The following is a 15787-nucleotide window of genomic DNA, read 5'->3' as shown; positions in this document are numbered from 1 at the left end:
AGCATTCTGTTTCTCCCCCATTGATATTTAGGCCCACTTGTTTAGGTTTTTCACAAGGAATAGGACTGGGGCTGAAGAGAGTGAAATGGTTTTATGTCCAAGCATATTAAGTTTCCATGCATGTCTCTTTTCTCTGCCAGGTTTACGTGGTGCAATAGCGTTTGCACTGGCTATTCGGGACACAGAATCTCAACCCAAACAAATGATGTTTACCACAACACTGCTTATTGTGTTTTTCACAGTCTGGGTTTTTGGTGGGGGCACCACGCCGATGCTCACATGGCTTCAGATCAGGTTAGTGTTATCTGACAATTATTTAATACTGTAAAATAATAGGATGGCTATGGCCAACCCCTGGACTTTTCAGTACTCATTGTTCTCAGTAGAGATGGTTACAAGCCACAAAACTTGGATCTGGCTCTGAAAGTCTCCAAACTTCAAGAGGGTATGGATCTAGTGTTCTCCTTCAGATCCATCTGATAGGGATGGGTCCAAGCCAGCAGGGAATGGCGGGGGGGGGGGGGGTGAAAGAGAGAGAGAGAGATGGTCCAAATGTCTAATTCAAGCCTATCTCTGATTCTTAAAGGTGTGTTTCTCTACTGTTCTTTAAACTCACTATTATCATTAAATGCTGACATAGTGTGCTTGGCACTATATGAGATTAAAAGATATAGATACAAAAACAGTTCCTGCCCTAATCAAAAACTTGTTCACAAAAATGCCAAACATAACTTCAATGCTTATCAAAACCCCTTCCTGGAAACTATTACATAGCCATGCTAGTGACACAGACGGGCAGATAGCAAAATGTATGCAAGAAATGTGCTCACCCAGGTTGTCAGGGGACAATGGCAGAATCTCTTGGAACTGTGCACACACATACACACACACACTCTTATGTCAACATCAGGAAGAAGGAAATCATCATTTTATTTATTTAATTTTGTTTAATTTCTAATTGCAAAAGAAGGGATATGTAGTCAGAAATGTGATATGCACTTTGAATGCTAATGAGCATTTTGTATAATGGGTACAGCATATTTGCTATTTCTATTTGGAGCTCATTTCAAAAGGTGGGAGGGCTTAAGTGTGATGGACCAAATCCTCTCTTCAGTTTCACTCATGCAACCCTACAGTACTAAGTGGGGTTGCACAGGTGTAGCTGAGGACAGCCTTTAGCCCAGTACATATTATGACATACCTCTAACTATTCCCTCTGGTCACCTTTGATTCCTTGGCATCAAAATTGAGGGAGACTACGTATGAGCTGATTGCTAAGCACAGTGCATTCCTTCTCAGAGGTTGTCGTGCTCCTCAAAGCTCGGACAGGGAAAAACAGAGACATCTGTGTGCTATGGGAGATGCAAGTACATTCTGCCATGAGGCAGAACAGGCAAAATTTTAAATTATTCTTAAGAAGAGTGCTCAGTGGTGACCGCCTCTGTGTAAGGAGGTTTAATATCCACTGTCTTTCAATTCCTGTTGTTTCTCGTTTCTATAAAATGCCAGCAAACACTTCTGTGGTTAATTCTAAGGTGAGCTGGTGTAAGGGCAGGGAGGTCGCCCTGGCAAGCCCCCTGTAGTCAAGCACCATGCTGCAGGTGAGCCTTTGCCTCAGCTTCCCCTCACCCAGGGTATAAATAAGTCCAAGGAGGCCTTTCTATTATTTATTTAACAGAAAAGACCAACACAAAAAGCTTCAGTTACCTACTGCACTGGAAACTCTCCACTCCTGGCTTAACCAGTCTCATGTCTCGCCCCTCCTGCCTGGAACTTGGGCCGGTGCTGGGCATTCTGCTGGATGCCAGTCTTCCCCGACCAGTGCTTCACTCTCCGCTGAGCCAGTGATCATCCCCTAGTAGCTCCCCAGGCCCCTCACCCACTTTATTCTCTTGAGCTGCTCTGGTCCCTTGCCTGGGAGCACTTTCTCTTTAGGCTTGTTCCTGCTCTCCATGAACCTCTGCTCCCCTGGAAGACACCACTGGGAGTAGCTTCCTACCCAGCCTCCCCCCCCCGGTGGATCCTCTCTCCTCAGGTGGCTTCCTCTGTTCTAGGGCTTCCTGACTGAGCCCTCATCAGCCTGTATTAGGCCCAGGTACTCCTTGCCTAATTAACTGTCAGCCAGCTACTTGGGCAATTAACTATCCACTGGTGCACGGGTGGCCAACCAGAGCCACATGCGGCTCTTCAGAAGTTAATAAGCGGCTCCTTGTATAGGCACCGACTCCGGGGCTGGAGCTACAGGCGCCAACTTTCCAATGTGCTGCGGGGTGCTCACTGCTCAACCCCTGGCTCTGCCACAGGCCCTGCCCCCACTCCACCCCTTTCCACACACACCCTGAGCCTGCTATGCCCTCGCTCCTCTCCCTCCCCCCCAGAGCCTCCTGCACACCATGAAACAGCTGATCGGGAGGTGCGGGGAGGGATCGGGAAGCGCTGGGAGGGGGTGGGAGCTGATGTGGGGCTGCTGACATATTACTGTGGCTCTTTGGCAATGTACATTGGTAAATTCTGGTTTCTTCTCAGGCTCAGGTTGGCCACCCCTGCTGTACAGAATGCTGTGTCCATACATGTTCCATGCTCAACCTACTCTTTACCTCATTTTACATTCCAGGTTTATTTTGTGCATTGATATCTCATCCATTGTAAAGGTGTTCCCTCTGACCTGAGCTAATACAGACATTCTGTCTCTTAGCTTACTGACCGATTTACCTAACTTCATTAACACAGACATTCTGTTTCCATTTCCATTTTGATTCTCCTGATCCATTTAACTCCATAATCCTGTCTCCCAAGACAGGAGGCCTCACTCATGTCTAATTACTAACAATCAAGCCAGGCCTACACTTAGCTGAGCCTGTCACAGGTAGGCTGGATGCTTGGATCCCACCCTCCCAAAAGGCCAGTTCCTGTAACTGCTGGGTTGTTTTTTTGTTTGTTTGTTTTAACTGAGAACTCATGAATGGAGGGTATTTTTGTTCATCTTGAGGGAGTTGTTACATAAACTACCTGAAATAACCTGTTTATAGTCTGTGTATAGATCAAGAACACAGAGAAGGCTGTAATCTTCCTCTGGTTGTAGTTATGAATACAGTTTTGGACACCAGAGGGCCAAACAACAATCACAGTTTTCTATTGTTAGTCAGGAACATGCTGTTGGTCATGCTTCTACTTAGATAATTCTTAACCAAGGATATGTCTACAATTCGCGCTGGGGGTGTGATTTCCATCTTGAGGAGACATAGCATGCTAAAAATAGAGTGTAGCTGTGACAGGAAGGACTAGCCACTACAAGTACATGCCTAGCATCTCGGATGGCTATGTACTCAAGGTGCTAGCCCCTCCCACTGCTCAGACTGCTGTGACTACTTCTATTTTTAGCATGCTAGCTTGATGAAAGATAGCTTGAGTGTGTCATCTCGAGCTGGGAATCACAGCCCACCTCGAATTGTAGACATATCCTAAATGAGAAGGACTCCTGGCCTGGAAGTAGATTTAAGAAGTTCAGCGATGGGTCCAGATTACTTACAGCCTCCCTCTTAGAAAATAGGTTGGCAGCAGTAGCAGAACAAGAGGTGAGATATTATGGTCAACATTTTCAAAGGGGAGCTACTGATTCTGGGGGTCCCAGTTCATAGGTAACTGTAACAGGGTGCTGGCTAGGAGATCCAAGCCAGGCCCCTGTTAGCCCAGCTCCGCTTAAAAGGGGGATTAGTTAGGACTGGCCTGGGAGGCCACATCCTAATCACCTGAGGGGATGCACCTGGGGACCTGAGTGCCCAGCCTGCTATATAAAGCTGACTGGGAGGAAACCAAGGGGGGAGAGACAGGAAAGGGAGGAGCAAGGAGCGCTAGATCCCTGCTGGCAGGAGAAGCTAGCAGTCTCTCAGGGTGTTGGTCTGTAAGATATGTAAATAGTAGGTCGTGGGGTTAGGCATGAACAATAAAAGAGCACTGGTGCATGTACTTTGGAGCAGTCTCCGACTGAGTTTGTGGAGGGACCAGGAGAAGGCACTGCTACAGTAACCAAGCTTTATCCACCTTAAGCCCTGCTCTGCCAACTACTGTAATTCATGAGTGGAGGTTACCATGTGAATTGCAAAAGTTACCAGAAATTCTTTATGCATTTCCTCCAGCCTCTTTATTTGTGCAGCATTCAGCCAATGATTTGTTACTTAATGAGTTTGCTCCTTTATTGTGTGAGTTTTTAAATGAATTCATGTTGGTGGATAGCTATGAGAGGGATGGGTGGGTAAGTGAGAGAAAAGAGGTGAAAAGGAAAGTGGGGGAAAGTCTGTTTAATTTTTTTAATACAATGTAATATCCATTATATAGAGATATATTTGGTGTTTTGCAAAGCAACTTTTAACGAGGTTCTAATGCCATTTCTGAGTTCCGGTTATTTCATAATCCATTCAGGACTCTCTGCCATAACTTATAATGTCAAGTATCAGAGGGGTAGCCGTGTTAGTCGGGATCTGTAAAAAGCAACAAAGAGTCCTGTGGCACCTTATAGACTAACAGATGTATTGGAGCATAAGCTTTCGTGGGTGAATACCCACAAAGTGTGTCTGACGAAGTGGGTATTCACCCATGAAAGCTTATGCTCCAATACGTCTGTTAGTCTATAAGGTGCCACAGGACTCTTTGTTGCTTATAACTTATAATGTCACCAAATAAAACCTTAGTGGCATTATCGTCTTGTAATTCACAGTTGCTTATCATTTATTCTATATATAGTGTATGCTTTGCTTGTTTACAGAGTAATGTCTGATTAACAAACCTTCATGTCAGACTGTTGCTGTAAAATACCAGCTGAAGATAACTAAATGGGAGCCTTAATAAAGAGGCATAGATAAAAAGCTTGCAGACAAAATCAGGACTAGCATACAAATCTACTGTATAAACATAAAATGCTGGCATCCATATATAGTATGTGAGCTTTGTATTTCCTTGATACTTTGATTTTTTTTTTTTTAAATCTCTCATCTCCTACAATGTCAGCCAAGTTCATTGCAATTTAGATATACACCTCAGGTGTCTGGCATCCTTAGCAGACTTGCTACTGTTTCATTTTTACTCAGCAAAAAAGTTGTTACATAACCCTACCTCAAATTAAAGCAAGTGGCAGCAAAAACTGGGGCTGATGAGGAATATCCTGATTCAATCCTGTGAAGTGAAACATTGCTTAAGATCGGGAGGAAAAAAAATATAATGGTTACACATCTATTTCCCAGGACAAGTTTAGAACCCTAGATACCTGCCCTCATCTAGTTTCTTGGAAATTCGAAGGGCAGCTTCTCATGTGCCCTTACCGACATAAGCAGTCCCATTAACTTCAGTGGTTCTGATCTCATCAGTCAAGACCACCCATGAGAGTAAAGGTCTTCAGGATCCTAAGTTAGTGGCTGATACTAACATGATTAGCTAAAATCTACTAAGTGTGAGTATCTTCCTGCTCATCCCACCCTCATTAGCTCTTTCACCTCCTGTCCTTTCCTTAATGAAACATCGGAACCACTGAAGTTGGATAGTAACTGTCCAGGAAAAGATAGCTTCTGCCCAGGACCCCTGATTTCAATGGGAATTAGGTACCTAAGTACTTTTGAGGATCTGGGCCTGTGTTTCTAAATTGATTGATTTAATAAAATAATTTAGTCTAGTAACTAAGGCTAGGATTTTCAGAGGAGCTTAAAGGAGTTAGGTGCACAATTCCCATTGAATTTCTTGACTGCATCAACTTCACAGCTAAAGAGAGAGAATTATGTAGGAATTTTATATTTAAAGAAAAATGTGGTTTTTATGTCCCTGATTTCTCTGCCTGATGAATATTTTGAATCAATTTCACATTTATTGAACTTTAACTGGCTTATCTATAAATGATTAAATAGTTACCCCCCTGGGGAGTTCAAGCTATGATCACTGAGGTTAGTTGGATGAATTGGATCTTATCCTTATCCATGTAAATGTTCCTCTGTGCACATATAGCCAAGTGGGACAGGCCAGTAGCTTAGCAGCATTGCTCCAGTCAGTGGCTCAGGGGATTCAGCTCTTTCCTATCCCAGGCTGATTGAGTCTAGCCAGGTCACAGAGAGGTTGTGCTTGAGTTTAGACATGTTGCAGAGAAACTAACCTGTGCAGGTAAACAATGGTAATCTGTTACCTGATGATATTAAAAATAAGCAAAAATATTTTGTTTCACATCTATCAAAAACAGTTTGTTTACTGTACAAATAATGTATTTCCAAAAGCTGTCCTCCCTTCCCATTGTATGCTCTAATCTCTTCCCTCCCCTGCACACCATGGTGTGTTGTAATTATTTATTGGGTTATTGGGTTCTTTATTGGGTTATCTGTCTAATTTACATTGTAAAATTGTCAGGGCAATGACCTTGACTTCTTGTATATCTGACAGTGCCATGCAAACTATTGGTGCTATATAAATAATAATCTCTGTAAAAGGCAATCTGTTTCAATGATATCTAGCAAGTCATCCACCTCTCCCTAGGTAGGGAACTTTGATCATATTTGTTTTACTAGAGTTCAGTCTTCTGTAAATATAGCCTGTCACTCCCTTCTTTGGAGTAAAGAAGAAGACCCACCTCCACAGATGACAGTCTTACAAAATAATTTTCTTCTCTTCTACAACTACATGTGCCTTCCCAGCTCTCCAATTTGTTCACCAAATTGCCAAAATATATAGTCTGATCTATGTCAAAACAATCTGTGTGTCACCAATGTGGGCTCCCTCAAATGTTCCACTTCAGTCAACAAAATGTCAGCCAGGTGATAAAAATTTCTGCAAAAAAATTCCATATACTTCCTTCGCCCCCAAAATGTGTCAGTTCCATATTCTCCTCACCACCCCCTTTCCATCTCCAAAGCAACCAGTGCTATATGTTGTACCCCCTTAGGACTCACTGGCTCGTCTGGTGGGAAGAAATTGTCCCTTGGCTAGTGTGGAGAGTTGGCTGGGAACCTTGGATAGTAGCAGATGGTTGAGCAAAATGTGGATGTGGGGAGGGGTGAGGGAATACTCAGGTACACACTAGCCTACAAGGACCAAAGGCCAACTCTGTTAACAAGAGGCTCACATGCGTCCTAGGAGCCCCCTCCAGCATTATCAAGGTCCAGAACTTTCAGTCAAATTCAAACCTTAAGTGAGCAAGTGCAACTCCATTGAAAGACTTGTGCCTTCTTACATAAAGGCTGATTTTTGGTCTAACCAAGATGCTCAGTGCTTGGGAAATCATGTCTTTCAATCACAGAATCTGTTCTGATCATTTAAACATTTCCACGCCCTAAAATACAATTTTAAAAAGAAACCACACCAATCAATGTGATCATCATGGAGGCAATTGTTCCTAAAGGCAAGACTAAAAGAGTTTAGAAATGTAATTCTTCCTTATGTTACACTACATTGCAATATTCCGTCTTATGAACATCAGTGTTCAGTTTATGGATAAAGTATTGCAATTACCTCATGTTTCACCAACACACACAGAGTGACTTACAAAAATGTGTGTTAAAGAGTTCTCGGGGAGAAAAAACAGGCTGAATTATTTTTAATCTTAGTTTTAAAAGAATGTGGCCTAAATTTTCAAAAGTGACCAGTTATTTTAGATTCCTGGGTGCCCAAAGGAGTCATCTTAAGATGGTCTTATTTTCAGAAAGAGATGAGCACCTTCTGAAGCAGGCCTCATTAAGGTTTCTCAAATTGGGCACCCAAAATCTCTAGGCACTTTAGGCCTACATACTTAAATGTATTATAATTTACTTAGTTAGGTATATCTCCATATTTATTTATCTCATAGAGCTGGAAGGGACCCTGAAAGGTCATGGAGTCCAGCCACCTGCCTTCACTAGCAGGACCAAGTACTGATTTTTCCCCAGATCCCTAAGTGGCCCCCTCAAGGATTGAATTCACAACCCCGGGTTTAAGCAGGCCAATGCTCAAACCACTGAGCTATCCCTCCCCTTAGTTACTAACTGGCTTCCTGTGAACAGAATTGATTGCATCAGATACCTAAACATTACTTTGTCCTTGGTTTTATCTGCATGGTATAACAAGAAAAAAATGGCCATTTCTTCCCATTGTGATAGGCTTGTGGTGTGCTGGTCTTGGCTGATAATGGGTGAACCTGTATCCATGTGTGAGAGAGATACCACGATATTTCAAAAGCAAAACAAAGAATATGGCCATTTAAGCATGAGTTCACAGACAAATTGAAGCATTCAATAAATGTGTCTTCAGAGATGTTGGGTATTACCTGCTAATGCTTTTGGATGCATGTTTCCCCCTCATTCCCCCTTACTCAGATTAAAACAGCAAACTACATTTTATAGTAAATCTCTAATCAGTGATTTGGGGATAAATGATTCTCCTGACAGGCACAGCAGAAATACAAAGCTATTAATAAAACATGTTGTATAAAAATATTGTTGTGATAGGTATTAGATCTTGTTTGTTTATCTTTGCCCCTTGTGCAAATATTTGTCAAAGGACTTCTAGACATATTGTGTAGCTTTTTGCAGCAATTCTTCAATGACTCAGAAGCATTTATTCAGTGTTCTACAGTCTCTATTCAAAGAAACACGAAGCATTATGAAATACTAACTTTTAACAATGTCTTTGTGGTCATTCCCCCATCTGTATATATTAGATAAGGTCTCTTTGATGAGAAATACTTCAAAGTAAACAAAAATAATTGCTCAGACTGGGACATGAATATCGAGAGTGGTCATTGAGATGTTACTCCAGGGAATCCACTCGTTCAGGAGTCTCAGCTTCAATAATAGATGTAATGCCCAATCTCAGCCAATGGAGGAAAGAACAAATCTGTGACAGATGACATATTGATTTTAGATTCATTCGCAGTGTAAGACCACTGAAATCAAGTAATGAGTCTGTAAACTCGGGGGGTCATGCCCTATGACTGGAGGATTGCTAAAATAGTACTAATTTTTAAGAAAGGGGGAGAAATGATCCAGGAAACTACAGGCCTGTTAGTTTGACCTCAATTGTATGCAAGGCCTTAAAACAAATTTTGAAAGAGAAAGTAGTTAAGAACATAGAGGTAAATGGTAATTGGGATAAAATACAAAATGGTTTTACAAAAGGTAGATTGTGCCAGATCAACCTGATTTCTTTCATTGAGAAGACAACAGATTTTTTAGACAAAGGAATTGCAGTAGAGCTAATCTACCTGGATTTCAGTAAGACATTTGATACAGTTCTGCATGGGAAATTATTAGTTAAATTGGAGAGGATTGAGATTAATATGAGAATTGAAAGGTAGATATGGAATTGGTTAAAGGGGAGACTACAATGGGTCATACTGAAAGGTGAAATGTCAGCTTGGAGGGAGGTTACTAGTAGAGTTCCTCAGGGATCAGTCTTGGGACCAATCTTATTTAACATTTTTATTAATGACCTGGGCACAAAAAGTGGAAGTGTCCTAATAACATTTGTGGATGACATAAAAAGTTAATCTGTTCATGGGGATCTTATGCTGTATGCTCATATGCTGGCAAAGGACAGGGATGATGTGTGGAGAGAAAATCAGTAGCCTGACTAGTAGGACAGGCTGTGTGGCTAACTGTTGGTGTGCTGAAAGCTAGGGCAGAGAGAGAAGCACAGGTCTGCAGGAGTGGCGATGGCTGCTACTGGTGTACTGTTGGAAGGGGCACCCACTGCTCTGGCTAAAAGGATTGGGCCCATCTACAGTCCAAGATGGAACCACTGGGCTGTGGTCATGTATTTAAGGTGGGTGTAGGGAAGAGGGAAGAAATGAGGCGGGTCTTTGTTGCTCCTCAGCTCCCTGGGCCAAGTGGAAGGCTGTTTCAGTTCCCTGAACACTCAGCATCCACTCCTGCCATCCGCAGTCCCACAGAAGCACAGGGAAGTGTCACATACCAGAACTGTGGTGTACCCTTTTCTCCTCCCCTGCTCCATGCAAGACAAAACACAGCTTGTCTTTGGCAAAAGTCAAAATAAGATCCAACATCAGCATGCATTACAACCTCAAATTTATCCATGATACAGTAGCTATGAACTGTGATGAACCTGCTTAATTGTTTTGCTTATATAAGCACATTTTCCTTTCACTATTTGTCAAGATGAAGGATGGTCATTTTGGAAAAGGAGGTTTACTTAAATGTTTTTTCCTGGCCTCTGCTGTCCTATACCTGTAATCACTTGTGTCATATTTTCTCTTGCGGGCTAGAAAACAATTCAGTGAAAATGAAGGGTCCATTGATTCACTATTGCAAAAGGAAATGTCATCTTAACTGTGTTCAGCTGTAATTTCCTAGTAACCATAACACAGAGCCACATAGTTTAGGTTAAAGGATGCATGTTTTCTAGTACATCTGGATCTTTACGATGTTCTATATTTCTGTGCACTTCATGCTATTATGTTTATTATTTTGCTTTTTTATTAGAATGCTTGTAATCAGCAGAGAAGATATTCCCTCACAATAACATAAATAACACTGATGATTTAAAGCTCTGATGAGCAAAGTTCTTTATTTGTTTTCACAGACTTTTTTATTCTTCTTAGCAATAGTGCAGTAGGTTCCTTACATCATTTTACAATAAAGTCTCCCACTGGGAATCCAATTTCAGCCAAGCTACTTTTGCTCATTGAGTTCCCTGTAGCCTAGACACAATTTCAACAGAGATCAAACTGTCTTCGGCTGGGAAGTCTTTTAAATCCCCAGCTGAATGCCACTGAAATCCACCAAAGCCTATAATTAAACATAATGTGTCTAATCGTTACTATAGCAGTTATTTGTAGAAAGGTGTAAGTACTAGCCTAGCCAGCTGTCTGCCCCTGCACACAACTAAACCATGGTGTTGCTCCTAGCCTCATGTACAATTACACCTGGGATGTCTTGATGCTAACAAAACATTAGATGTTGGAGACTGAGGAAAGCCTGGCTTCTGGCACTTTAGACTCTCTTGGGGAGAGGTTAAGCCATAGGCACTATAGGAGCTTGCAGAATTATGTAATTACATCAGAATCTGAGCTGGCATTAAAACAAAAAAAGTTTCTTGCTCTCACAATTGTGAAGAACCCCTTGAAAACATGACCCAAGTGTAACTGACATGAAAACATCTGCTGAGAGCCTGAAACAATAGTTCAGAGGAGGAACTGTTCCATGAATCACAAAGGGTGTCAATTCCAAGACCAATGCTTTGGGTGACCCCACCACCACTGCAGCACAGAATTCAATGTGTGATAGAAGGGGAAGAGTTCAGCAGACCCAGCCTATCCACCCACTCCTGACACCTTGGCTGGCCCCACTAGAGGAGGGAGGACATGGCAAAAAGCCACCTATGTTATTGTCCCTCTCTAGGTGCACTGAGTATAGCTCATTCTACACCTGAGGTTCTGATCAATCATATACATCAAGAAGGTCATATGAAAGTTCTTCCCATGGACACTACTCTGCACACCAGAAAGGTATATATAATATACCTTTATAATATATATAATAGTAGCTTTTATAACAGTGGCTGGAGAGCCATTCATCTGGAAATGCTATAAATCAAGAGGCAGAGTGAAATTGGACACTAAATGTATTGGACATTATTATAAAAAGAGAAATTGGATCATTTCCACTCATTTCTATCTGAAAATGAGAAATAGTGCAAGTAATGAATCTTAGTGACTTACTGCAATGCCTATCTCAGTACTTTCCCAGTAAGATAAAGGATTTAAGAAAGCTCTACCAGACTTATTCACCCTATCAGTTTGCTTGAATGATGCTAAACAAACTTCAAAACCATTTGTGCTGTAGGAGTCCCTGATAAGCACCAAGTGGTCACCCCAAAGGGTGAAGAAAGTAGGAAATAAGAATTACATTTTTATTCTAGAATTTTTGGTACAAGAGATAGGAAGAGTTAAATAGCATTTCAGACAGATTCATACATTTCAGCTTATTGTGAATTAATCATATAATGACTGTGATTTATCACAGAAACCCAGATTTGTCTATAGCTATTTCAAGAGAATTTCAAGCCAACATATAGCGTGGAATAGTATAATCAAGCATCAGTATCAGGGTTTGCATTAATGAAATGATTCCTTTATGTTATCAACATTTAAAATACTATATCAAAATTTCAGTGATAGGTTTAGTATGAGTAAGCATGCATTCATACTGAGACTCCTCCAACCAAAATATCCCCAGGTTTAACCCAACTGTTGGCTTGTCATCATCACCCAATGTACTGAAATTTCCCAAACAACAACAAAGGAATCAAACTGTCTAATATCTCTAGACTATTTCTAAACTATCAGATGAGAATTCTTTAGAACTAACTGATGCATTGTTATTTTACACCAGAATTTGGCAAGCCACTCAAAGTAAGCTGAACCTCTAACTTTGTCTAATTTTAACATCCTAAGTAGTCCTATTGAAATCAGTGTGAAAACTCATGCTTGAAGTTAAACACATGCCTAAATATCTTGCTGAATCAGGACCTATTTAAGGGTGGAAGGAACATGGAACTTTGAGTCTTAACAAGTTTCAGATAAACAGCTGGGATGAAATCCTGGGCCTAATGAAGACAGTGAGAAAATTCCCAATGACTTCAATAGGGCCAGGATTTCACCCCCACACTTGTGGATACTGATCCAAACCATCCTTTGTGAGGTTCACTTGTCACATCTATTCATCCAGTACTATTTGCTATTTTACAAATTAATTTCTGAAAAGGCTCAGGTAAATGTCTTGTTTAAAGAGCTGATTTATGATCATGTTAATCATGGTGATTGGGTAGTTTAGCTTCATATATCTTCCTTTGCTCATCTAGCCCAGTATCCTGACTTCTACAGTGGCCAGTGCCAGATGCTTCAGATGGAATGAATAGAACAGGGCCATTTATTGAGTGATCCATCCCCTGTCATCCAGTCCCAGCTTCTAGCAGTTAGAGGCCTAGGGACACCCAGAGCCTGGGGTTGCATCCCTGACCATCTTGGCTAACAGCCATTGATAAATCTATCCTCCATGATCTAATCCTTTTTTTGAACCCAGTTATATTTTTGGCCTTCAAAACATCCCCTGGCAACGAGTTCCACAGGCTGACTGTGCACTGGGTGAAGAAGTTCGTACTTCCTTATGTTTGTTTTAAATCTGCTCCCTATTAATTTCATCTGGTGACTCCTCGTTCTTGTGTTATGTGAAGGGGTAACTAACACTTCCTTATTACCTTTCTCCACACCAGTCATTATTTTATAGACCTCTATCATATTCCCCCTTAGGCCTCTCTTTTCCAAGCCTAACAGTTCCAGTCTTTTTAATCTCTCCTCGGATGGAAGTTGTCCCATACCCCTAATTATTTTTGTTGCCCTTCTCTGTCCTTTGTCCAATTCTAATTATCTTTGGGACAAGCAGAACTGCACACAGTATTCATGGTGTGGGCATACCGGGAATGTATAGAGTGACATTATGATATTTTCTGTCTTCTTATCTATCCCTTTCCTAATTGGTCCAAATATTCTATTAGTTTCTTTGACTACCACTGCACACTGAGCAGAGGCTTTCAGAAAATTATCTATGATGACTCCAAGATCTCTTTCTCAACTGGTAACAGTTAATTTAGACTCCTTCATTTTGTATGTATAGTTGGGATTATGTTTTCCAATGTGCGTTACTTTGCATTAATCAACATTGAATTTCATCTGCCATTTTGTGGCCCAGTCACCCAGTTTTGTGAGATCCCTTTGTTAACTCTTCACAGTCAACTTTGGACTTAATTATCTTGAGTAATTTTGTATCATCTCATTATATTTGGTTTCCAAATATATTCATTTTTATCCCTCTCCCCCTGACTTTTGTGTAAAACTGAATTTTTTCAAATTGAAAAGACGTTGTTTGGTTGAAAACACAGTTTTCTGCAGGAAATTTTTTGACAAATTTTCCAACCAAAAAACATGAAATAAAAACTTCATTTCAAGTTGATATTTCAAACCAAATCAGAAATTTCTGTGCATTTTGACTTAAAATGTTTTATTTTATTGTATTTTATTTTATATTTGGAAACCCCAAATTGTCAGTTTTCCTTTATCAGATTTTTTCTTTTTTTCTTTTGATTTTTATCCCCCCCCTCCTTTTTTTTTAATTCTGTGCCTCTTTACCCACTTCCCCCTCACCCCCAGGTAAAAGATTTTTTTTTCAAGTATATGAAGTATAGCAAAACTAACTTTCACCCATACTTACTGTTTTCTAACCTTTTCCACTGAAAAAATTAGGGGAAGATAAAAAGGTGGGGGGGGGGGAGTGAGAAAACCCAGAAACCAAAAGTAAGAAAATCTGATTTTTTTTTGTTTCCAAAAAGCAAAACAAAATGACATTTTAAATTGAAGCAAAATTAAAATTTCCATGTTGACATCTCATTTTGAAGTGTATTGAAATGAAATAAAAATGCTCATTTAGTTTCATTTTGAAAAATCCTGCAGAAAACCTGAAAATTTTCAGTCCAGAACTTTCAAAGAGGGATTGTTCCAGCACTATTTTTTTTCAGGAAATTTTGGTTTTCTGATCAGTTGTGTGTTTGGGTTCAGAGTAACCTTAGGACAACACATATTAAAAACCTCCAAGTTTAGTTCTATATTTAAACCATGAAAAACAATACTTTTCACATGAGTAACTAAAAGCCATAAGCTGCATCTGAGTTACCTGGGGTAATGCCCCACTCTGAACAATGGAGAAATAAAACCAGAGTAACGTAAACAGAATGGTTCGGAGTAGTCTGGGAGACAACTTTAGCTGGTCTTCCAGATACAGGGCCCATTTCTTCTCTCACTGCCAATAGGGTAAATCAGGAGTAAGTGTTAAAATCAGTGGAGTGACACTGCTGTAAAAAGATGATATGTGAGAGGAGATTCAGGCCCTAAGGATCTACAGGGGGAAGATGCCCCAGTTTATGTCATGCCTCAATAGATTAGCAGCACTTCACTGATCAACCTGGCCTCCGCAACAAAGCATTAAAGGGCAGCTGCCCTTAATTACTGAATACAGCTGCAGCTGAAACAAGTAATGCTGCCCAACCTAAAGTTCTGGCCCATGTTTCCTTAAGAACGGGAGATTTGCTCTAACCCTAAACAAATGGTTTAATAAATGAATGTCATGGACACATTGAATGTTGTGTTTTCAATGCAGCCTGAAACCAGGGAAGAGTTGCCCAACTTCAGGGTTTGTTGTGAACATTTATTTCACACAGTCCTACACATGGTTGCTAGCTGTTCAAGACCAGAATCTCTCACCTTCTCCATGAAGATGCTACTGTCAGTTATTTAAATGGGAGAAAGGTGTTAGTGGCCCAGGAGAACACCTGGGCTTATGTGTGACCCTCCGTTTAAAATTCAGGACTGTGATAGTGAATCCCTGAAATGCAGAAAAGCTATGGTACTCTTTGGTACCAAGCCTATACAACTATTTTGTAATTGGTTGTCTATAAAAAGGTTCATTAAGACATATATTTGATAGTGTACTCCTTAGAAGCAGGGTCTCTGTGCTGTAGTAAGAGCTTTTAACATTTAGTAAACAGCTAATTTCACTATAACATGGGCTTTTTATTGTTAATTATCATAAAAGAAACAGCCCAACAATAATTTGCTAGTCAGTACAGCTGTGAGATTTAAATGGGAAAATTATCTCTTGTCTCAGCAAGGAAGTAATTGATTTCAATGCACTTAAAGATGTAATACCGGTTGCTGCATGTTCTTTTCTTTTCTTCCTTCAAAGATCTGACACCATTATGTCATTGATATAAATGG

At 40.6% G+C, this 15787-nt stretch overlaps 1 protein-coding gene across 2 annotated transcripts in view; it reads left to right on the top strand.

The window, feature by feature from the left end:
* Positions 1-15787, top strand: part of SLC9A9 (solute carrier family 9 member A9) — a 344452-nt gene that overhangs the window by 226841 nt on the left and 101824 nt on the right. For both annotated transcript variants that reach the window (XM_065410670.1, XM_065410671.1), the window contains exon 12: positions 141-294. In XM_065410670.1, coding sequence (XP_065266742.1) covers positions 141-294 — 154 coding nt within the window. The remainder of the gene's footprint in view (positions 1-140; positions 295-15787) is intronic.

Source organism: Emys orbicularis, chromosome 9, assembly GCF_028017835.1.
Source record: "Emys orbicularis isolate rEmyOrb1 chromosome 9, rEmyOrb1.hap1, whole genome shotgun sequence".
Classification (NCBI taxonomy): Eukaryota; Metazoa; Chordata; order Testudines; family Emydidae; genus Emys; species Emys orbicularis.
Note: the sequence above shows the minus strand (reverse complement) of the source record. Positions and strands in the feature narration are given on the sequence as shown.